This window comes from Dendropsophus ebraccatus, chromosome 1, assembly GCF_027789765.1.
Source record: "Dendropsophus ebraccatus isolate aDenEbr1 chromosome 1, aDenEbr1.pat, whole genome shotgun sequence".
Taxonomy (NCBI): Eukaryota; Metazoa; Chordata; class Amphibia; order Anura; family Hylidae; genus Dendropsophus; species Dendropsophus ebraccatus.
Genome location: NC_091454.1, coordinates 17,832,082 through 17,857,624, shown reverse-complemented (window position 1 = coordinate 17,857,624; position 25,543 = coordinate 17,832,082). Strand labels below are relative to the sequence as shown.

Here is a 25,543-nt window from a genome sequence, read left to right as displayed (position 1 = left end):
GATCTCCCTATAGGGCATGGGGAGCTGAGGATGACTGTATGTTTCTTACCTTCATCCTCAGCGCCGTTTCCGAGATATTCAGAGTTCAATCTTTATGCAAATAGGTTGTTTTGGTGCACTGACCACCACTCCTTGACACGGCCGGTCCACCCCTGCTACTGAACGAGCCAGCCGGGACGGATCAGTGCACTGGGGGCGCCAGCCACATCCCCGGTGCAGCAAAACAACCTATTTTCATAAGGTATAAACTCTGAATATTTCGGAAATGGCGCCGAGGAGTAAAGTAAGAAACCTACAGTCATCCTCAGCTCTTCGTGCGCTATAAGGAGAAAGCAGCAATTTAGATACTTCTAACCTGCTGATAGTTTCTCTTTAAATAATCTTTCAAACATTATTTTTTACAGGTATAAAAAATTCCTATTCATAACTTCATCCTTTAAAAAAAAAAATACAAAAACAGCAAAAAGAATTACTGATATCAATATACATGCAAAAGCGGTTGATGCCGAAATCAGAGTTTCGGGGGAAGGGAAGTATTTCATATACTTATAATAAAGGTGAAAGGACTGAAAGTTTATTTTTTCCTACCGGAAAATAAAATGTCGAAAAGTCCTTTGGAAAACAAAGCTCCCGAAACGCGTCCTCTATCCGTCAGGGATAAATTAAGTTACTGTACTAAATATAGCACTTTTTTTTTTTTTCGTCCTTCAAGTTGTTTATAAGCCGGTAAGCAGATCGGTACAGGGTGCGGTGATCCGGTAGAAATATCTCCATCCAAATATACATATATTCTGCTACTGTATAAATATTTTTACCTGGGAGAGTATTCACATGTGCAAAATTACAAGACCCATCTGGCCGGACTTGTGTCACATTCGTGGAAGAAAATGTGTGACTGTCATGGCCGGGGAAATTTTGGTTCCTCTTTTAATTCTTCCGTGTTTGCTTAATCCGAGATAGGCACCTTGATACATTTTGGACTCGTAGGCATTATAGTTGTTGGATAGCAGAATTTCTTTAAATTTGCATTCATCCTGAAAGGTTGGCTGTAAAAAAAAACATAGTAAGAGCCATCATTGTCACACCAACACCAACCAAACATAAGACTGCTATTATTTATCTATACATATTGTACATTCTCTGGTTAAAAGAGAAGTCGGCCATTTTGAAAATCCGCCAGCAGCCAGGGGGATGGGGGAATTTGATAACAAGTCGGAACTTACCTCTCTCTGTGACCGCGGTGAGCGTCACGGACGGCCTCGGGACTCTCGCCGGAAGTAATTTTTCCGCACTCGGAGGGAGAATGCCTGTCCCGGCTGATAAGAGAAACAGATCACTGATCTCAGGGAGACCAGCCAAAGATAGCACAGCCGACAGCTAGTTAAAGCGCTCAATGCAGTGAAATCCTAGGTGCATTGCTTTCTGGGAAACATGATTATTAAGGAAGGATCCAGCCAGACATTATTATTCTTGGCTGGTCTCCCTGAGATCAGTGATCTGTTTCTCTCATGGCTTTACTAGGCATTGCTTCCACCTAGACAGAATCCTGCTCCACACTGATGAGGGGCAACACTCCGAAACAGCTGTCTGTGGATGGATACCTAGCCTTGGTTTTTCCCTTGTTATTACATTGACTTATAGGGCCACTTAATAAAGTGGTTTTGGTGGTTTCCCTACAGGAGCCACCCTTGGCTGTGTCCTTCCCGTGTCCCACCCCAGTTACTGACTGGCTGAGCGGCCAGTCCATCAGCTGGGTTGTGACGTGTACACCCCGGAGATCCCCTGGCAGTGGTCCCGTGGCAGGTCAGGAGAGGTAAGTTAGTACTTTTTATCAAAATCCCCCCTGCCGACAGCCAGATTTTCAAGATGCCCGGACTTCTCCTTCAAAGGGGTCCTGTCACCATAAAAGTTCAGTATAGCTTTTATTCTTTTAAATCTTGCATCATTCTGGCCTTAGGAGTCCAATGGGTGGTACTATAGCTATAAAAGGAATAAAGTTTAATCTTTTCCCACAACATTATATATATCAATCTTCTCAGCTTTTCCTGCTCTATCACATGGTGCTGTCAGATGTTACGTGTAGCATTACAGGTTTCTTTTATATGATGCATTATATGTAGGGCATTGTTACAGATTTTATATTAAGGCGCTGTCACTGTTCAGGGAGGGGTAGGAAGTCAATGTGCAGAGATGATTGTGCACGGAGGGAGAAGAGGTCACTGTGTAGAGGTAATTGTCCATGGAGGGGCAGGAGATCACTGTGCAAAAGTCATTATTCAGGAAGGGAGAAGACATTACTGTACAGAGGTGATTGTGCAGGGAGGGAGAGGAGATCACTGCGCAGAGATCACTGTTCAGGGAGAGAGAGGAGGTCACTGTGTAGAGATAACTGTTCAGATTGGGAAAGGAGATCACTGTGTAGATGTCACTGTTCAGGGAGGTGAAAAAGGTCACTGTACAGAAGTGATTGTGGAGGAAGGGAGAGAAGGTCACTGTGCAGAGGTCACAGTTCAGGGAGGGGGAAGAAGTTACTGTACATAGGTGATCGGGCATGGAGGGGGCGATCTCCCTGCAAATGTCACACTTATGGAGAGGGAAGAGGTTACTGTACTGCGCATGAAGGGGGAGTAGGTCACAGGGCGAAAGTTACTGTGCAGAGAAGGGGGAGGAGATCACTGTGCAGATGTCACTGTTCAGGGAGAGGGTACTGTGCAGATGTGATTTTGCATTGAGAGGAAGGAGGTCACCATGCAGAATTCACAGTTCAGGGAGGGGGAAGAAGACATTGTACAGAGGTGACTGTGCAGGGAGGGGGAGAGGTGATTGTGCATAGAAAGGGAGGAGATCACGGTGCAGATGTCACTGTTCAGGGAGAGGGTACTGTGCAGATGTGATAGACATTGTACAGAGGTGATTGTGCAGGGAGGGGGGGGAGAGGTGATTGTGCATAGAAAGGGAGGAGATCACGGTGCAGATGTCACTTTTCAGTAAAGGGGAGGATGTGAGCTGTGACCATCGCCTTTTGTGAGTGGTAAATCCCGTATTATCTTTACAGTTGATGTAAACATTAGTTCATTCTCTAACTATACGTTCCTAAACAGCGACATGGAAAATTAGGAAAACGTCACAATGTAATTTAAAAAAATTTATATAAATCATAGACTATTCATTCTTTTCTAGCCTAGAAGTTGAGAGTAATAGAATACTGTGTTTTTGTTTTGTTTTTTTTTTGTTTTTTGTTTTTGGGCATTTATGCATCCATGTAGAAATAAATACATTCTAAAATTAAAAAATATTTTAGGCTTTAAAAATCAAAATGTTCAAATCTGTAATTTCAGATTCAATAAATTTGGATGATTGTGCCCTAGTAAATAGATACGTAGTCTATTTCCAAAGGACTGATCTGGCAAGTGCTGCCTAGTCCCACTTTATATAAGCCTTTTAGTCTTCTTGACTAATTGCAGAACAGGAGAAGGAGGACGGGGACAAGAAGAGCTTAGCATTAGACATGCATGTTCTTAGGGTGAGAGATTACCAGGAAGAGCTCTCAGCGACAGATTCCTAAACATCTTTCTAGACAAACTACTAAAACTCTTACAGGACATCCATAAAGTTAATGTTACTACTAGGAGATTACACATATCATCTTACATCTTACATCCCAGACTGAGCATGCCCATTAAACTTGAGCATGTCCACTAAACTTCCTTTAATCCACAATTTGATTTTCAAAAATATCTGGAATCTGGATCTGTGCAATTTTTTTTTTTTTTTTGTAGGTAAGCGTAGATTCTTTTTTTTGTTTTCTATATGTATTAAAATGTTTGTCCGCCATCTTTACCAACTCGTTACAAACTTTGTATAAAGTTAGTAAACAATCTTGGTTCATGATGTTCAGTTCACTTATCTCTACCTTGGACCCTCCCTAAAGATGGAGGGAAGAAGTTCCACAGTCTTTTTGTTCTTGCTCCAGATGAGTCTTGCAGAGACAGGGGAAACTCAGGAGGGATCTGTCCATCTTCTATCTATCTATCTATCTATCTATCTATCTATCTATCTATCTATCTTCTATCTATCTATCTATCTATCAATCTCCTATCTATCTATCTATCTATCTATCTATCTTCTATCTATCTATCTATCTATCTATCTATCTATCTTCTATCTATGTATCTATCTATCTTCTATCTATCTATCTATCTCCTATCTATCTATCTATCTATCTATCTATCTATCTATTATCTATCTTCTATCTATCTATTATCTATCTATCTATCTATCTATCTATCTATCTATCTATCTATCTATCTCCTATCTATCTATCTATCTATCTATCTATCTATCTATCAATCTATCTCCTATCTGTTATCTATCTATCTATCTATCTATCTATCTATCTATCTCCTATCTATCTGTTATCTATCTATCTCCTATCTATCTATCTATCTATCTATCTATCTATCTATCTATCTATCTATCTATCTATCTCCTATCTATCTATCTATCTATCTCCTATCTCTCTATCTATCTATCTCCTATCTATCTATTATCTATCTATCTATCTATCTATCTATCTATCTATCTATCTATCTATCTATCTATCTATCTCCTATCTGTTATCTATCTATCTATCTTCTATCTATCTATCTATCTATCTATCTATCTATTATCTATCTATCTATCTATCTATCTATCTATCTATCTATCTCCTATCTATCTATCTATCTATCTATCTATCTATCTATCTATCTCCTATCTGTTATCTATCTATCTTTCTATCTATCTATCTATCTATCTATCTATCTATCTATCTCCTATCTATCTATCTATCTATCTATCTATCTATTATCTATCTATCTATCTCCTATCTATCTATCTATCTATCTTTCTATCTATCTCCTATCTATCTATCTATCTATCTATCTATCTATCTCCTATCAAATCAAATCAAATCAAATCAAAAAAGCTTTATTGGCAGGTCCAAGTTACACATTAGCATTGCCAAAGCATGGGGAGAATAGGGAGTTGAGGAAATGGGATTCACCCGGGGTCGGTGTACAGGGGTTCATGATGTATCATGGTGGTGGGGGGGATACATTCAGGGTCGGGGTATCGGAGTCCATGACCTATCGGGGTTGGGGTATTGGAGTCCATGACGTATCACGCTCCTCTCAGTCTATGGCAGGCAGTGACGTATTGTGCCACTATAGTCGCTGTGGTCTCTTCTTTCCCCAGCAGGATGGGTAGTTTCTCTTCCTCCTCCATGGTGGAGAAGCCTGGGAGGAGGTTGGAGAGTCTCCTATAGTGAGTGTCCCTCACTGCTGAGTATTTGGAGCAGTGTAGCAGGAAGTGGGCCTCATCCTCCACGGCCTCCTGGTCGCACTGCTGGCACAGTCGGCTCTCCCTGAGGATGTAGCTCTGTCGGTGCCGCCTACCTCCTATCTATCTATCTATCTATCTATCTATCTATCTATCTATCTCCTATCTATCTATCTATCTATCTATCTATCTATCTATCTATCTCCTATCTATCTATCTATCTATCTATCTATCTATTTATCCATCCATCTATTGCCTTTCTCTCTCTCTCTCTCTCTCTCTCTCTCTCTCTCTCTCTCTCTCTCTCTCTCTCTCTCATACATAACCATTCTTGCTATCACATAATTGAAATTCACCCTGCTTCCCTTCAGTAACCCGGCACACAATGACCTCCATGGAAAATCCAACCTGGCATTCGGTTACTGTGAGGATTACCGCAGGTTTGGTGTTTCACAGGATATGAAGTGGTCATCTTCTAGTCGCCTCCTCTCTGCGAACCTTAGCATAGGCCGACGAATGTGGATAATCCTTAACACTAATAGCTAAAACAGTCTAAAATAGTGCCCTCATATCTGTGTATGAAGTCAGGCAGCACTTATAGCGCCTGGCAGGATTACTGTGACGTCAGTGGTTGCAGATGTACCGCTGGGTGCCTCTATCCCGGGTGACCTTAGCCGCTAAGTACACGATCCTGCGATTTGGTGCCTTTACAAGACCCTTTAGAAAGTCATTATTTGTAAAGGATAAGAGGGTGTTATGACAGACGGTGCCTGAGAGTCTACATCTAACAATAAATCTCGCTTCTCCGCTCCCAAGATGCACGGGTCACATGCCACCTGTTGCACCCGCGCTCTCCGCTCGCTGATATACATTAGCACGCTGCTCTTTTATTCGCCTGTAATATATATTTATAGTGCAACTTATATTTGACCGCAAACAGCAGGATCTGTGACTGGATACGAAATCCAGATTAGAAAACGTGACATTTAATATTTGACGCTGTAAGCAAAGATGTGTCCGCTGACGGCTATAATCCTGGTCCTCTAATCTTATCCTGCGTGCGCTATATAAAAGGAAGGAGGGGGGGGGGGCTTTTATTACAGTGCAAATCGTAATGTATTCCAAGGACTATTTTTGGAAGAAAAGTCGTGGGACTACTTTTTCATTATCCAATTGGCTAGCCATACAGGGCCGGTGTCAGCACAGGGCTTACCAGAGCAAGTGTCGGGGCCCCAGTGCCTCCAGGGGCCCGGAGAGGGAGAAGGGCCCAGTGTTCTGATGCTCAGCCCGATCACTGTAGTGCAGGGTGAGTGCGCTGAACATCAGAAGACAGAGAAAGAGCAGGAAGAGAAAGAGATATGAAGGACCTGATCACATGACCCGCAGGTCCTTAATACTACAGTATGGAGATCAGCCAGCAGAGAGGAAGAGGGAGAAGACTGAGCGCTAAGTGCTGTGTGTATGTATGTGTCTGTGTCAGTCAGTCAGTGTATGTGTGTGTCAGTTAGTAATGTGTCAGTAAGTGTGTGGGTGTCAGTCAGTGTGTGTCAGTAAGTCAGTCAGTAATGTGTGTGTCATTAAGTGTCTGTGTGTGTAATGTGTGTGTCAGTAAGGGTATGTTCACACCTCGTTTTCGGTCCCACGTCGGGCTGCACGGCAGGAATCAGTGAAAAAAGGATGCGGACGTGCCGACGGCCACATGACGGCCACATTGACTTTAATGAGCAGAACGGAGTCATTATGTGATTGTGTTCTGCTCATTTGCGGGACGTACACGGCTTTTGTGCAGGACTCAAAAGCGTGGTCGACTTGTGAGTGAACCCAATCGTGTGACATTTGATTACCAGCGGCTGCAGAAGTTGGATGAAGCCCTAGGGAAGTCTTGGAAAACATGAATACAGTCTATAGCTTATGGCCGTCTCCATGCCTTCCCATTCATATGATTATGGGGGGACGCGATCAGCTAATTATAAGGACACAGTGTAAGGTCAGCCTTATCCAGTAGCGGATTATAACAGGTCAGTTTCGGGTGGCAGCCCGGGGCCCTTTGCTCCTGAGGGGCCCATGGCCCCCCCAAACAGACTTATGTTCAGTGATGATTTGCATAAAAATCGCTCCTTTATACCGCAATTTTGCAAAAATCAGGGCAAAACTGTAGCCAGGAGACAATGCATTAACATTAGGAAATATATGGAAGGACCTTATCATGTGACAATGATGTCACCACAGGTCCTTTACAGACTGAATTATGGAGGAAAAAGACTTAAGTTAGTGCCGACATAGTTACAGTGGGGTTGGGGGGGGCCCAAGTTTGGCCTTATCTGTACATTATATGGCTGTTTCTAGGGAAGGAGTCCCTCCAATTACCCCCAAAAGCCATTTTGGGGATGACTGATTAGAAAGGTCATGTTTGATAGGGTTTGACTTCTGGGTTCAACTATTGATACCTAGAATGATGTTGCAGTTGTCACTCCTGACCATCCGTGCTGTTTCATCTGTATTGAATAGAACGTTATTCCAGTTCTGACCACAGCATTGCCATAGTTACACTTTAAGACCCAAAACTGGGAAATTTAAGTGGTACTCCAGTGGCAAAAAAAAGATTGTTTTCAAATCAACTGGTGCCAGAATACAGATTTGTATATGACTTTTATTTAAAAATCTCAAGTCATCCAGTACATATCAGCTGCTGTATGTCCTGCAGGAAGTGCTGTATTCTTTCCAGTCTGAAGCAGTGCTCTCTGCTGCCACCTCTGTCCATGTCAGGAACTGTCCAGAGCAGTAGCAAATTCCCATAGAAAACCTCTCCTGCTCTGGATAGTTCCTGACATGGACAGAGGTGGCAGCAGAGAGCACCGTCAGGCTGGAAAGAATACACCACTTCCTGCAGGACATACAGCATTTTTTAAATAGAAATAAATTACAATTCCGTATAACTTTCTAAAACCAGTTGATTTGAAAAAAATAAAAAACAAATAAATAGAAATTAACTGGAATACCCCTTTAAGCCCTGTGGAAGTCCTAAAATGGGCACTTTTGTGCATGGTTTACATAACGCTCACCTTTGTGGCCCATTTTGCATGATTGTACCAGCAAAACCAGGCTTTTTTGATGGAAATGGGTCAAGGGTGGGCTGTTCCATAGAAAAATACCAACAGGCCTGCAGACAGTGATCTGACATATAGACATTGATGGTCGATACGTTAACACATTAACCCTTTTAATTCTCAGTGGAAATGTTTGATGCTTTCATCATCTATAATCCATTCTCATTCCACCTATAATACATACATTAATATAAAATCTACAATACTCACCGAAGCATAGACTCTCCCTTTGCTGTTCATTGCTACAAAAAGATTTGTTGTCACACCAAACAAGCTTATAACTCCCCGTTCTACTGTTGAAATTTCCAAGAGACCTGAAAAAAAAGAAAAAAAAACCTCAGTTAAAATAAAATCTGAATTTTTATATATATATATATATATATATATATATATATATATATAAACCAGTGCAAGAAGAAATTGTATGTGTGATGTAATGATGATATACTGTATGTGAGTACAATATCGGGGTGCGTGCACACTACGGAATCCGCGCGTATGTCCGCGCATCCCTGCCCGTGCCATAGACACTATTCTATACACAGGTGGATTCCGCATTCCTCCGAAAAAAAACCATTTCATTTCTTTCGACGAAATCCGCCCGTTTATAAAATAGTGTCATACGCGCGGATTCCGTAGTGTGCACGCACCCACAGGGTGAAAAGAGAAGTTCAGTGGGGCTCTAGGACCCTGTAACCCTGTAGCTTAGATGTGGTTGGGCATGGAGGATACAGGTTCTACAGATCGGCCCTGCACACTGGTAGGTTGCTGAAGCTGGTCCCATAATTGATGGATTGGTGAATATTGGGGTGACTGGGCAGCAATAGAAGTGTTACAATCTGGTGGAGACACTTCTGGACAACTCTTGTGTGTGCGCGGTGGGGGGGGGGGGGCATTATCCTGCAGCTAGAAGTCATGAGAGTCAAGAAATAGGGCCAGAGGATGTCCTGTATATATCACAGAGCTGGTAGTGTTTCTCGTATCACTACTAGGGGTGACTGACTGTCATATGTGATGGCTACCCATATCATCACACCAGCAGGGGGCAGTGTGTCCTCCACATCATCACACCAGCAGGGGGCAGTGTGTCCTCCACATCATCACACCAGCAGGGGGCAATGTGTCCTCCACACTAGAGATGATCGAACGTCGAAAAATCTTAGGTTCTATCGAACTCAAACCTTGCCTAACCTTCCGCATTTGATTCTCGATGCCTTCCCGCTCCGTGGGGAAGGAGGAGACAGCCCGGGTACCGCATGGAATTCCGGGATTCAGCTTATTACCTAGGAACATAAGATTTTCCCGATGTTCGATCATCTCTACTCCACACATCATCACACCAGCAGGGAGCAGTGTGTCCTCCACATCATCACACCAGCAGGGGGCAGTGTGTTTCTCCACCGCACAGGCAGGATTAAAGCGTTCACCATGAGGCCTTTATAATGGAACATGGCAGTTGTCGAATTCCAGTTCCAGTTCATAGCAGTCAAGGTTTATCGTTCATGACATCACTGTAAACAAAAGTGACAGTGTCTCCTGTCAATGGCCGTCTGTGTCTTAATGGTGGACAAGGGAAGTGTGGGAAGTTCCAATGCTTGTGGTCCAATCACATTATCCTTTTTACAGGTGATCTATCTGGGCTGTCCAGGACTTGATCAATTTGTGCAACCTCATATAGCCGCTTCTCCCGACATCTCCTCACAGCTTAGTCAGAACGGCCTCCATGGTGGGAACCATCCTGCTTCTCTCAGTCCAATAATGTTTCCCCTCTCTGTTGGTGGACTGGCAAAATGCCTTTAAAGTCATAGGGGGAGATTTATCAAACATGGTGTAAAGTGAGACTGGCTCAGTTGCCCCTAGCAACCAATCAGATTCCACCTTTCATTCCTCACAGACTCTTTGGAAAATGAAAGGTGGCATTTGATTGGTTGCTAGGGGCAACTGAGCCAGTCTCACTTTACACCATGTTATGTCTTTACACCCTTTACACCACTTTACACCCATAGAGTTATGTCTAGTTGTCACCAAAAAGAGTTATGTCTCCCACCAAAAGGTACACCACCCAAAAGTGGCCTCTGAGAGACTTTTTATAGCGCAGCAAGGGAAGACCCAGTTTTGCAGCAATCCAACTTTTCTATCTGGGTGCGTTCTTTCCACATCCCTTGTTACCCCTGAGTTTGGTCATCCAGGCCTACCATTGTTTACCTCCTTGATACTAGGTTCTCCAGACCATTGCAGAAAGACCAAGTCTAGGAAATGTATAATATTACAATATTTAAAAAAAAAATCAAAGTGCCAGAGATTTGTAATTTACTTCTATTAAAAAATCTCCAGTCTTCCGGTACTTATCAGCTGCTGTATGTCTTGCAGGAAATGGTGTATTCCCTCTAGTCTGGGGAGTAGAAGAGGATTTCTATGGGGATTTGCTGCTGCTCTGGACAGTTCCTGACATAGACAGAGGTGGCAGCAGAGAGCACTGTGTCAGACTGGAGAGAAAACACTACTTCCTGCAGTTAATTTGAAAGAATTTTTTATTTTTTTTAATAAACAACCCCTTTAAATTTGGGCACCACTTCAAACGGCCAAAGGATGGAGGTCCTGGGGGTTGATCACTAAATCAATATTATAGTCCTGGAAAATCCCTTTAAGGGGCCCACACATAGAACAGGTTTCAGATTCCTGCTGTGCAGCATCTTATCCCTATAGATGTCTGCCTCAAAGCTCCTCCTAATTTCAGGTACTGTAGTCCTATTATTGTTGGAATTGTTGGTCCATGTGGTTTGCTAGAAGATACACGCTCTTGTGTGGACCCAGACTGTACATTATATAGTAGAAGGTGGATGCTGCTGGTTCCTGGGCAGGAGTGTCCTTAGTTTGGGTGCGGTACTGCAGCTCAGTTCCATTGAAGTGAATGGAGCAGAGTTGTAATACCCCAAACGACCTGAGGATATGAGTGGTGCTGTTTTTAGAAGAAAATATAAAACAGACTTTTCCTAAAATCCTGGCTACCACCTTTACCAGGGTATCCATTATATTATACTGTATGCTCTTAGGAGCTGGATACGTTTTAGTAAAATGGATAACATACAGTACAGCTATTAAACATATATAGGCACCTTAACACCTGGATCCCCTTAAAGGGGTATTCCACTCCATGAACAGAACTTGTGATATGTTGTTGCCCATGGTGAGACTAACAATTCCTTCCATACTTGTTATCTATTCCTTCCCCCAGTTCTGAGCTGCTGCTTTCTGATGAAAACACAACGATCCATGTCTGAGCTTTTCTCTCTGCCTCCCCCTCCCTTCTGAGACAGCTGATGTAAACATGTCCCTGGTATCTGCAACATTGTAGCTTATTTATAATGCTGGGAGGGTTAATCATAGTGAGGTCACTAGCAACTTGTCCTCAGAATAACCCTCCCAGCATTACAAAGAAGCAACAATGTTGCAGATACAGCCTGCCGGGGACTTGTTTACATCAGCTGTCTCAGAAGGGAGGGGGAGGAGGGGGAGACAGAGAGAAAAACTCACACATAGATTTTTGTGTCTTCAGCAGAAAGCAGCAGCTCAGAACTGGGGGAAGGGAGACTGAATAGATAATAACAAGTATGGAAGGAATTGTTAGTCTCACCATGGGCAGCAACATATCAAAAGTAATGTTTGAGTGGAATACTCCTTTAACACCATAGAGAGTTTGCTAGATTAGGGCAAGGTCTGGTTGTTACACTAGTAGACAGGAACAATACATCCATATGAATGATGCCTAAGGGTGCGTTCACACCTACAGGATCTGCAGCAGATTTGATGCTGTGTTCAGTTATTTAAATGAAATCTGCTGCAGAAAATCAGCTGCAGATCCTGTAGGTGTGAACGCACCATAAATCTATAAGATGCATACATTATACCATGATTAGAGAAAATTTACTGTAATAAAGAAGTGAATCGATTGGATATCTCGGCAATCTGCTCATCAGCTCCTGTCATTTAACTGACTGTTGCTCTGTTCCGCTCCTCCCCGGGTGCCTGGAAGAGCTGGATCCAGTCCTGACTAACTTTTGGTGAAATTTTGGAAATTTTGGTGATATTTAACCCAAACTACCTCCTATTAGTGCTCAGTGTTCTGAAGCATTAGGTAGCCTTCTATCATTTTAATCCCCCAAAATGTTCACCAAATTAGCATAATTTTTATAAATATATATGTATATATATATAAATATATATATATATATATATACACCATTCTTGATGTTATAAAAAAAAAAAAATTCTATTCTCAGGGTTGGTTTAACGGTTTATTAATAGATATGATGTGAACAACTGTGGGCAAGTGAATCAATAAAAAAAAATCAAGTAAGCAATAAAAAAAAAAAAAAAATACAAGGTGGTTGTAATGATCGTATTAAAATAATATGTAAAACAACAATAAAATAATATATATAGAAAAAAAAAGTAAAATAAAAAATGTAACCAAACAATAATCCAAAATGTAATTATAAAGTAATAGAACAATAAAAAAATCCAAAATATAATCATAATAATTGAATAAAATATTCAATAAAAATCAAATAATAATTGGATGATAGAAAAGTAATGAAATGTAATAATAATAATAATAAAATAATAATTAAAAATGAGTCTAAAGTATGTTAATAAAATAGTAAAGTAATAGTGCTAATAATAATAAAACATGTAATAACAATAATCTTCATAATAATAAAATAATAATAATAATTGTTTTCAACTTATTATTAGTCAAATAATAATAATACTAATAAACCAATAAAATCATAATAATAACAATACTAATAATAATTATCCAAAATATTAAAAAATAATAATCCAAAATAATACTAATACTAATAAACCAATATAATAATAATAATAATAATAATAATAATAATAATAATAATAATAATAATCCAAAATATTAAAAAAAAAATCCAAAATAATACTAATACTAATAAACCAATATAATAATAATAATAATAGTAATAATAATAATAATCCAAAATAATAATAATAATCCAAAATATTAAACAAATATTAATCCAAAATAATAGTACTAATAAACCAAAATAATAATAATAGTAATAATAATCCAAAATAATAATAATAATAATCCAAAATATTAAAACAAATAATAATCCAAAATAATAATTATAATCCCAAACATAATAAAATAATAATATTAATCAGTGATTATAAAAAAATAAACAAAAAAATAATAATTCATATAATAATATATATTTTTTTATTTTAAGGTTGGCTGATAACTTTGGGATTGATTGATTGATTGATTGACCATCCATTATGTGTCTCACAGATGTAGTAATTATTGAACTCCCTAAAAAGCTCCATTTTACATGCATGACATCACTTTGGCATTGAATTTCAGGCAGTAACTCACTATATGGACTTTCACTGTGCGCACCATCTATCCTTCCATCTGGGTGGACCTGCAGGTGAAACCCAATTCCGACATTGCAGTAAAGCCTCCGCTGCCTCTTAATTCCCTGCAAATAATCGCTCTTCCACTTTGCATCCGATCTGTCCGCAGACATTCCAATCGACCTGGACAACAAGGCTTCCCATGTCCTCTCCTGTAAGGTTCCATTAGCCCTGTAGGGTATATAGGGTATAGGGTACGACGAAACAAGGTCTCCCACAAAACCCAGCAGAAGGAAAACAGGCAACGTCCAGTGAATTCTGCCTGCGTAGGACATAGTGATGAGTAGTCTTTGTGCAACGGCCATCCGGTTCACCTTCTGGACACGTGGTCAGAATTAATGGCCCTAAAAATACCGCCCTCCTTGTTTTTCTCTCTTCAGCATGGCGGTGGCAGCTTATTTTTGGAAGGCAGATAGGGATTGCTGACATGAAACCGAAGCCTGGGAGAAAATGAGTAGAGAATACGTAGAGCCCAGCAAACAGAAAAGTGGTGGGGACCATGTTTTGTAGCTCTCGAGTACTAGTGGGCAGCAGCCGGATATATTTGCTCGGCCTATCTTTATACTTCGGAGGCCGTCCTACACCCCCGACGTCATCCTGACATCAACGACGTGCCGACGATAGACCGGCTAGAGACGAGGACTCTCATCACTGACCTGCGATGGTCGCCCGGATGGACGACTTGGGGACGACTTTGTGAAAATGTGAGATGTGAAGAAGAGCTCCAAGGACCAAATTGGTTGGATGGTCATATGTCTGGCAGGCAGTTTCCTTATTTAGAGCGCAAGAAGCTATAAGCGTTCTTCACCTCATCCCTTAGCAATGATAATCCTGCCAGCACTTCCTCATCAGTATGTTCACTCAAAGGGAATAGCATAGACAAGGCATAGGGAAGCCAAGCGGAGGGATTGTACGCCGCCATCCCCAGCAATAAATTCACACATATAATTGTTCCGGTCACTGCGAGGGATTATTACATTAGGCAGAACCGAGGTTTCGTGATAATATTGACATGAACGTCCAGCAGGGTTCTATTCCCGGGGGAAGGGGCTTCATGCATGTTAAGGATATTTCGAGGCTGTCATATAATATGGCGAGTGAGGATCAGCTGCTTCCTACCACGTGGAAGGAATGAATCCATAATACAGATGTGCCACATATTGTACTGGAGTCAAAGTTATGCGGCTTTCTCATTTGGATTTAGTTTCAAGAGGCACGCTTGCTGTCAGTGAATGGGAACGGGGGTGTTTATATCTAGAATTTAAAGGGGTACTCAGATTAACTGGCATCAGAGTTATATAGATTTGTAATTAAAATTTAAAAAATCTTCCTGTACTTATCAGCTGCTGTATGTCCTGCAGGAAGGGGTGTATTCTTTTCAGCCTGACACAGCGCTCTCTGCTGCCACCTCTGTCCATGTCAGGAACTGTCCAGAGTGTTTTCTCTGTACAAAAATATTGTGTGATGTGACATGTTATATTCCTTTTACTATGTCATCACTTGTCTTCTTATGTTACAATCACCATTCTTAATGTACCGAATTAATGCTTGTACAGTTATAACAAAAAACCTTTAATAAAATATCTTTAAAAAAAAAAAAAAGGAAAAAAAAAAAAAAAAAGTTCCTGACATGGACAGAGGTGGCAGCAGAGAGCACTGTGTCAGACTGGAAAGAATACACCACTTCCTGCAGGACATACTGATAAGTACTGGAAAATGTGAGATTTCTAAATAAAAGTAAATTATAAATCTATATAACTTTCTGACACCAGGTGATTTGAAAGAAAAAAATATTGGCGTATTGCTTTAAAGGCAACCCATCATGTTGAAAATCTGTAGGCAGCATGTCATAGAGCAGGAGGAGCTGAGTAGATTCATATACGTCTTTGTGGGAAAATAGTCAGTATGACTAGTAATATAGTCAGTCTAAGCTTAGGAGTCCAGTGGGAGGTCCTAATTAGTGATTGACAGTTTTCCTTGGATTAGTGTGCATATAAACATAACTGTTAAAGGGGTTATACTATTAAGAAAACTATCTCTAAACTGATGTATCCTATGAAATTAAAGAGAAACTCTGCCATTTTTTTCTTTTAAATCAGCTGGTGTCAGAAAGTTGTAATTTACTTCTAATTAAACATTTCCAGTCTTCCAATACTTATCAGCTGCTATATGTCCTGCAGGAAGTGGTGTATTCTTTCCAGTCTGACACAGTGCTCTCTGCTGCCACCTCTGTCCATGTCAGGACCTGTCCAGAGCAGGAGAGGTTCTCTATGGGGATTGGCTCCTGCTCTGGACAGTTCCTGACATGGACAGAGGTGGCAGCAGAGAGCATTGTGTCAGACTGGAGAGAATACACCACTTCCTGCAGGACATACAGCAGCTGATAAGTACTGGAAGACTTGAGATTCTTAAATACAAGTAAATAACAGTTCAAGCAGATCCACTACTCGCAGGTAATCGTTCGGAGGGGGGGCACATACTTTAAGGTCAAGGAGAGCGATCAGCAGAAGGAATGCTTCAGATGTCGGGGCCGATGACCTACTTTGGGCTTGGGCCCCTCCATGGTCAGAGGTTAGCTGATGATACAGGTGAAATGGGAGCATCCCTTGGCATGACGCCACTTCTTGTCCAGCCAGGACTGTGAAACCTGTGCATGTAAAGAACTGGCCAGGAAGCATGCGAGCGTCTCCATCCAGGGTGATAGGTTTTGATGGATAGACGTGTACAGTATTCCTTTGATGTCGTTCGGCCTTAGACAAAAACACGTTATCTGCCGCAGTGCAAATACCTTGCATCACTGCTGTAAAGTGAGAACAGAAATACCACTTATCCCACAGCCCATCAGAAAAACAGAAGTTACACGCAGGCCGGTCATTATGGCCTGAAAAACAGCTGGGCCCCCTACCATTAATTATATGCTATACATTAGAGGGGCCCGGGGGGTAACTGGATACTTAGCACTGGGACCAGGTATTGGAGAGTAGGATCAATGGGCCTATCTATACAGCTAAAATAAGTATAGGGTTACCTATAGAACATGATCGTGCACTCATATATACAATCTAATAAAAAGTTTTGCTTTACATGAGTTATTGGAGATCATCAGCAAGTGTTTGAAGAGACTCTGTCAGTAGGTTTATGCTGTCCTATCTAAGGGTAAGATAAACTAGTGACAGAGAAGCTGAACAGAATGATGTATCCCTTACATTGTTCTGTGCAGCTGATCTAGAGATATTCTACTGACAATAAGTAGTCCTCTCCACTATGTGCATGAGCCCAGTAGTCCTGGATATTCATGAGAAACAGAAAACTCCGCCCACCAACTACTGATTGGCAGTTATCTACCCATGCTGTGTATAGACGGTAACTGTCAATCAGCAGATGGAGGGCGGGAAGGAGGGGTGAGACCATAATCCTATTCTCCTGCATATAAGGAGAACAGATGAACAAAATTATACAGTAATTATAAAGTAATACACCCATCTGTTTAGCATTTCTGTCACTAGTTTATGCTGTCTTCATTTGAGGTGGAATAAACCTAGTGACAGATTCCCTTTAAATTCCCTGCAGTGCCTCCACAGTAGAAATAAGGCATTGCACATTGCACAAAATAAATAAACAAACTGTCTATGTAATCTATTGACCTGCTGACCAGGATGATATGAAGCATCCCTTACACATTAGATAGTTGTCTGAAATTGATGGGATCCATTGACATGAATCTGATGTTTTTGAACAGCTATTTACTTCCATTGGTCACTTGGTTTGGCTCTATGTCAGTATAAACAATGGGGGATATTTATCGAACATGGTGTAAAGTGAAACTGGCTCAGTTGCCCCTAGCAACCAATCAGATTCCAGAGTCTGTGAGGAATGAAACGTGGAATCTGATTGGTTGCTAGGGGCAACTGAGCCTGTTCCACTTTACACCATGTTTGATAAATCTCCCCGAATATACATATGAGTATCTAGATACCACCTTAGAATATGTTCACACTACGTAAGTTCCGCAGAAATCATGGCCATTGTTACAATGGCCATGATTTCTGCAGCACTTATGTAGTGCTGCAGGTTGAGGGAATCCCGGCCGGAGTGTATACACATGGGGGAGATTTATCAAACATGGTATAAAGTGAAACTGGCCCAGTTGCCCCTAGCAACCAATCAGATTCCACCTTTCATTTTCCAAAGAGTCTGTGAGGAATGAAAGGTGGAATCTGATTGGTTGCCAGGGGCAACTGAGCCAGTTTCACTTTACACCATGTTTGATAAATCTCCCCCATAGTATACACTCCGTCCGGGATCCCTAGCGGCGCCGTAGAAAACCGACAGCAGAAAACCCTGTCTGTTCACACAATGGAGCGAGCGACTCCAGCCACACGCTCCATTGTGTGCTGTGGAGAGTTCTGATGCGGGCGCGCACCAGCCCGCATCAGAACTCAGCTATGCTAAAGATCATCTGGCCGGTACTGTAGTACTGGTCGTTCCGGGTCAAGGAACGGCCGGTCTCATACTACGTGTGACCATAGCCTTATAGTGTGAAGCTTAGATGTTCCGCTGACTGAACTCTCCCACTATCTACATATAGAATGGGCTGTCTATGGTATAAACTGGTTGATAGATTATACTGGGGTCTTTGTGCTGCTTTGTTACCTCCGGGTACGTTTCGAAGATAATATTTCTTGTGTAGTTAACCATTTAATTTTCCACCCACCCATATGTCACAGGGCAAAGTGTTCTGAATACTTTTCATCACGCTAGGGCTGAGACACACACATGTTAATTTGTCACTTGTGCTTGGTAAAAATCCATGGTCGACATGATAGTAGTCACAACGTGCCAAAGCTGACTTTAATCCAAGGAACAACAATCAATATATATATATATATATATATATATATATATATATATATATTTTTTTTTTTTTTTTTTTTTTTTAATCCAAAAATAAGCAATATAGTCAAATTGTGTGCACTGACAGAGCTTTCTGCGTCCGCTATTAAATGAATAGCGGCCGCAAAAAACTGACATGTCAGTTGTTTGCGGCGCCAATGGGAGTCCCTATGTGTATACGCTCCGGCCGGGACCCCATAGACAGCAAGCCAACGTATTTTTCCGTATTAACTACGGCCATTGTTGCAATTGGCAACAACGGCCGTAGAAATACGAAAAAATATGTTGTATGAACATAGCCTTAGAGAGTGCTGGAAAACAGGGAAGCAGCCATAGGCTACAACTTTTTCAGCCACTAGGTGTCAAATCTGATCCTCATCACTACTCACATTCGGCAAGTTTGCTCATCACTAGTCATAAGCCTGATAAACGTTACACTGCTTTACAAGTATTTGGATTGCCTGTGCTGGATTGAGTCTGGACCCTCATTCCAGATATCTCCGGGATTTGAAACCAATTGGAAAACAGAAGGACTAATGGCCCTATTCCACAGGCCGACGGAGAGGAGCAAACGAGCCCTGTGAGCGCTTGTTTGCTCCTCGTTCCCCGCTTGCTGAGTCCGGGGAGGGCCGGAGGAAGCTGCGGGGGGGCCGCCCAGGTGATCGCTGATCGTCAGGACAGCCCATAGGATATAGCAGCGGTCTGCTGCCGCCGCTCCTGTTACTGGGGGCAACGGCTGCAGATCGCTGCTATATAAGTCTTTTGTCTTTCAACATGTTAAAAGACCAACGACTTCAACGATCAGCCGACATGAACGATATCGGCTGATCTTTGCCTCCTATTCCATGGGACGATTGTCGGCCATAATGGCCAATAATCGCTCCGTGCAATAGGGCCTTAAATAAATCAGATCTGGAGACCAATAGTCTGTGTAAAAAGAGCTCTTACTGTAAACTCTAGTGATCACCATACCTTCCGAGAGTCCAGAAGACAAGAATGAGCTGAGTTACGGATCCCTTACGAATGGTGTTATGGTCCTATTACACAACCCGATCATAAACTGTAAATGCTAGATCGGCGCTCGTTTACTGAGCTATTACATGGGGCGACTATCGGGCAGGAAGAGCTGTACGGACATCGTTAGTGATGTCCGTCAGCCCTTGCCTTTAGTATAAAATAATATAGTAATAACTCACCTTACCACGTTCCTAGGTGTCCTCGGAGACCTTCTCCGCACTCACAGGCCGCTGGCCCCTCAGCCAATGATTGACTGAGCGGCTGGCGGCCTGTCACTTAAGAGAGGGCAGAGCTGTGGACACTGGTAAGGTCTCCGAGGACACCTGGGAACGTGGTAAGGTGAGTTATTACTTTATTATTTTATACTACATTCATCGGGACCTAAAGAAACGATTGGCCGATTATCGTTTCATTGGCTAATTGTTCTCTTTATTACACAGAGTGATAATTGACCGAATCGTCCTGATTTGGTTGATTATCGCTCCATGTAATAGGGCCCTTAAGCCCCTATTACATGGGGTGGCGAGAGGGAGCAATCGAGCGCCAACGTGTCAGGTCAGTGCTCGCTTGCTCCTCATTCCCCGCTCGCTGCCTGCGCTACAACATGTGTTGGCAGCAAGCCGGAAAGAGCTGGGGGGGGCCATGTGGAGCTGCACGGGGGGGGGGGGGGTCCCCGGTGATCGCTAGATCATCCAGGCAGCCCATAAAAGATAGCGATGGTCTGCTGCCGACGCTCCTATTCAGCCGAGCGACGGCGGCAGATCGTTGTTATTGTGGCTGTTGATTTTTCAACGTGTTGAAAGACAACGATCAGCCAACATCATGCATGTCGGCTGATCGTTGTCTTCTATTACACAAAGCGATTATCGTCCGTATAGCGAATACGGACGATAATTGCTTTGTGTAATAGGGCCTGTAGTCTTGTATCACTACCAAAATCAGTTGATTTCCGTGAAAACGCTCTGAAAAAAGTTGGTGTCAACCCCTGTAGCGGATGTAATGGCGGCCATATGTGTTGCCACTCAACATCAGTAAGAAGTAGGTAAAAAACTTGGACTGATTTATTATTTATTGGCAATTTTTGTCTTTTAGACCCAATCTTAGATTGAAGACTTTGAATTGGTGGCTTCATTTGAATTTGAATAGAACCGATAGCTTTCAAGGTAAACACGTCTATTTCAAGTTGGAGGAATCGGAAATAGAAGGACTATTTTCTCGAAGATTACATTTGCAGCAAAAACATCTGCTGCTTGAATTAAGGCGTAGAAACCTTAGACCGGGATACTTTTAGCACAGGCTTCACGAGCTACTAGCTGTAAGAAAATGCGGGTACCCACAGGAATTCATCAGAAGGGAAAGTGAAATGTTTTGGGGCTTCCACACACCCACCACTTGTCGTTACTCTAAAATAGATGTCAACATGAATGTAGCTCATAGAGGTAAATTACAAACACCTCAATCAAACAACTTGGCAAGAAGTCCTCGTCTTCCTAACACCGTAACAAGACTTCTTATATTACAGCGAGCATCCTTCGCGAGACAGAGAATATGTCTACCAAGTGGATGTCAACTATATGGCAGAATATAGAGGGAATGAGTTGGGGAAACCTTGAGCAGCATTTGGTTACCAGTGGTTGAAGAAGTTGGATGCAACCATAGGGACTTCATCCAACTTCTTCAGCCACCGGTAATCAAATGCTGCCCTCTCGCGTTCAGACTACAGGGCCGACTGTGAGGAGCGCTGACAGCTATCGTTTGCTCCTCTTCCCCACTCGCTGCCACCGCTATTACACGCGGGTGAGTGAGTGCGGGGGGGCTGCGGGGAGCTGTGGGGGGGGCTGCCCAGGTGATCGCTAGATCGTCCGGGCAGCCCATAGAGGATAGTGTCGGTCTGCGGCCGCCGCTTCTATTCCATGGTGTGACGGCAGCAGATCGCTGCTATCACAGTCGTTTGTTTTTCAAGATGGTTGAAAGACAAATGACTGCAACGATCAGCCGACATGAACGATTTCGGCTGATCGATGCCTTCTATTCCACGGGACGATTATCGGCCGGTAATCGTTACGTGGAATAGGGCCTTAACCCAAGTGTGCTCAAAGTTAGCTCATCTCTAGTCTTTAAGACTCCATCACCTATACCTATCCCATTGTGTACACCAATGGTAAGGGTCCAAATTTTTAAAAGAGAAGAGAGGGCAGACCATGGTAAAGATCAAAATGGGTTCCCTTTATTATGTCACGTTTGCCACCTAGGGAAGGGACTGTTTTTTTTCCTCTTCCATCACCTACTTAGATAAACTTCGCCACCTTCTCATTGGTTAACAATAGTAATGAGTGAACTTACCGAACTGTTCTCCGAACCCAAGTGCTCAGCATTTGACTCCTGCACAGGTTATTGGCATCCAATAGTAATGGAGATGGAATCAACTAGGGCTTGACAACTTCTTCCCAATGGTTGCTGCATAGTGATATATGCACTCGATCCTCACAAGGTCTATCGTCACAGAGTGGAAAAGCATCAAAACTACTTGATTCCAATGGAACCATTCCCAAATGAGTGCATTTGTCCAGTCGTGCGCCTCTCTTTTCCTCTTTTCCTATGAGGGCATTAGAATCCTCAACTCCATGATAGTGAACCACAAACTGCTCAATAACAACTCTTAATATCTTAGCAGATCCACTGTACCCTAAAATGTATGATATACCATTATGGAGATGGGTTGAACAGAATATCGGTTGATTGTTGACTGTATTGTGCACATTTTTAACTATTATAGTCTCCTTTATTCTTAATTTTATGGGCTACAATGAACAATACTTCCAGCCTTGTGTAGCTCACTTCTCAGCTTTACTGTGTAGACTGGAACAGAATAAACAGAGTTATATCATCATTATTAGAGAGTAAGCATCCCAAACCCAAAGATAAAAAAGTAGGTGGGGAATGGACAACATTTTTTACCAAAATGGCCCAATACAAGTGCTAATTTTTTTTTTAAACAGACTATTAGATTTATAGAATTGTCAGTGGATGAGATTACGAAATACAGCTTATATAACATCATTGGAGAGAACTGGTTTGAACTCTTCTCGGGGACCCTGGGAAATGTCACCTCACCAATGTGACAAATAAAGAGAAAAACCAAGACTGCACCACAAATTGCATATATTTTAGACAGGAACAGGCATGGGTGTTTGGCATAGGGCAATATGGCATTTGGCAATATGATACATATCAGTTGGAAAACAACAGCCCCCTGATTTTGGAAACGGGTCGACCTCAAAAGGAAGGAATGGCGTGTTTAGTTGCTTGTGTAATTTTATTGCAAAATCATTTCTGATTGCTTAACTTGTCAGAAGAAACCATGACGGGTCACCACCCACTCTATGGGTGTTGGTGGAGTATAAATTATGTGACAGAAATGGCAATTATAATGTCATTCTTTAAAAAGAAATAGAATATTTCCTTCTAAAAAAAAAAAATTACAGTAGTCAAAAAGTTTCAGGTAATATCCAAGGACAATGGGAGAAATCACAGTATCTATGAATATATGAGCATATGGGTACAATGACTAGACATTCCCCCCCCCCCCCTTCTTGGACTATACGAATGAAGAACGTTCATGTTCATACCGAATATGTACCAAAAATCATGGGATAGGTCATGAAATATGACTCACCCGCTTAATATAAAAGACTTTGTGAATTAATCTCTGAAAATAATATTACGCCGACATTACTTACATAGAATATGAGTAATAATTCACAATACTCCCTATCTAATATTACAGGGCGGAGGACCTGTGATGGTGGCAATGAGATTTCTAAAATACATGATGAGGGCTCGGTCCTTGCTGTAGCCAAGTATGTCTGGTGTACCATAGAAATTTAGCACCTGTAAAGTAGGACTAGAAGGTAATTGTATTAAGGGAAGTGCGGGCATGGAAGAGTGGGGGCCCGATAGAAAAATTCAGAATGGACACAAAAACAATTAGGATTGGATCCCTCTAGTCCACAGGGCCCTCCAGAGATTTCTACAATTAAAACTACAATTCCCATCATGCCTAGACTGGTTGGTAGTTGGCCACCTGTGTTCTAGGCCTCTAGCAGTTCAACAACCAAGTTAGTAAAATGAATAATAATAATAATGATAAAATGACTGTGCTCGTTCTGTCTAGCTTTAGGCTGGGTTCACACTACGTAAAAAAACACGGCTGTTGTTTGCGCAAATACGGCCGTTGTTATGAAATACGGCTGTGTTTTTTTACGTAGTGTGAACATAGCATTACATTGTAAAGCTGAGAAGTGAGCCAACCTAGAATAATAAAAATAATAATGGAATTACTCTACTCATTCTATCTAGAGCTAGACAGTAAAGCTGAGAAGTGAGCTAATTTCTAATAATAACGAAATTACTCTGCTCATTCTGTCTAGATCTACACAGTAAAGCTAAGAAGTGAGCCAACCTATAATAATAATAATGTAATGACTCTACTCATTCTATCTAGATCTACACTGTAAAGCCGAGAAGTGAGCTAATCTCTAATAATAATAATAACAATAATAATAATGAAATTACTCTGCTCATCCTGTCTAGATCTACACAGTAAGGCTATGTTGAAATGCTGTATAAATAACAACTATTCCGTGTGAACAGACATTGTTTAACACAGCGTTTCCCAACCGGGGTGCCGCGGCACACTGGTGTGCCGTGAGAACCCGCCAGCTGTGCCGCGGGATCCCGGTCGGAAATTAGAAACTGTCCCTTTAATATCCCTAGAAGCTGCGGCCGCGCAGTTTCTAGGGATATGCCGATGGATTGATGTTCTGCCCGCTCACACAGTGAGCGGGCGAAACATTCAATCGCGCACAATGTCAGAGCAGGACCTGTCAGCGTCCTGCTCTGACATTGACTCCCATAGGCCGCGGCACTTCATGCCAGCAGCCTATGGGAGGCCAGGACTTGACCTCTCCGGCAGGCGTGATGATGTGACGTCATCACGCCTGCCGGAGGTTCAGTCACCGCGGCTCACAGGACGGAGCCTGAAGAGGAGGGAGAACACACAGCGCCGATTAGGTGAGTATGATGGTTTGTTGTTTTGTTTTTTTTAAAACTATTGGTGCATATTGGCATACTGCAGGGGGCATTATATGGGGGCATACTGCAGGGGGCATTAATATATGGGGGCATACTGCAGGGGGCATTAATATATGGGGGCATACTGCAGGGGGCATTATATGGGGGCATACTGCAGGGGGCATTATATGGGGGCATACTGCAGGGGGCATTAATATATGGGGGCATACTGCAGGGGGCATTAATATATGGGGGAATACTGCAGGGGGCATTTAATGGGGGCATACTGCAGGGGGCATTAATATATGGGGGCATACTGCAGGGGGCATTATATGGGGCATACTGCAGGGGGCATTAATATATGGGGGCATACTGCAGAGGGCATTATTAATATAATGGGGCATACTGCAGAGGGCATTATTAATATATGGGGGCATACTGCAGAGGGCATTATTAATATATGGGGGCATACTGCAGAGGGCATTATTAATATATGGGGGCATACTGCAGAGGGCATTATTAATATATGGGGGCATACTGCAGAGGGCATTATTAATATATGGGGGCATACTGCAGGGGGCATTATTATTATATGGGGGCATACTGCAGGGGGCATTATTATTATATGGGGCATACTGCAGGGGGCATTATTATTATTATATGGGGGCATACTGCAGGGGGCA

General features: G+C 42.1%; 1 protein-coding gene across 1 annotated transcript; it reads right to left on the bottom strand.

Moving 5' to 3' along the window:
• Nucleotides 1-440: 440 nt before the first annotated feature.
• Nucleotides 441-14,182, bottom strand: FGF6 (fibroblast growth factor 6). Its single transcript, XM_069952880.1, has 3 exons — nt 13,837-14,182; nt 8,637-8,740; nt 441-1,046 (listed from the first exon to the last, which is right to left on the bottom strand). The coding sequence occupies exons 1-3, from the start codon at nt 14,180-14,182 to the stop codon at nt 870-872; spliced, it is 627 nt and encodes a 208-aa protein (XP_069808981.1). The 3' UTR covers nt 441-869.
• Nucleotides 14,183-25,543: the final 11,361 nt, after the last annotated feature.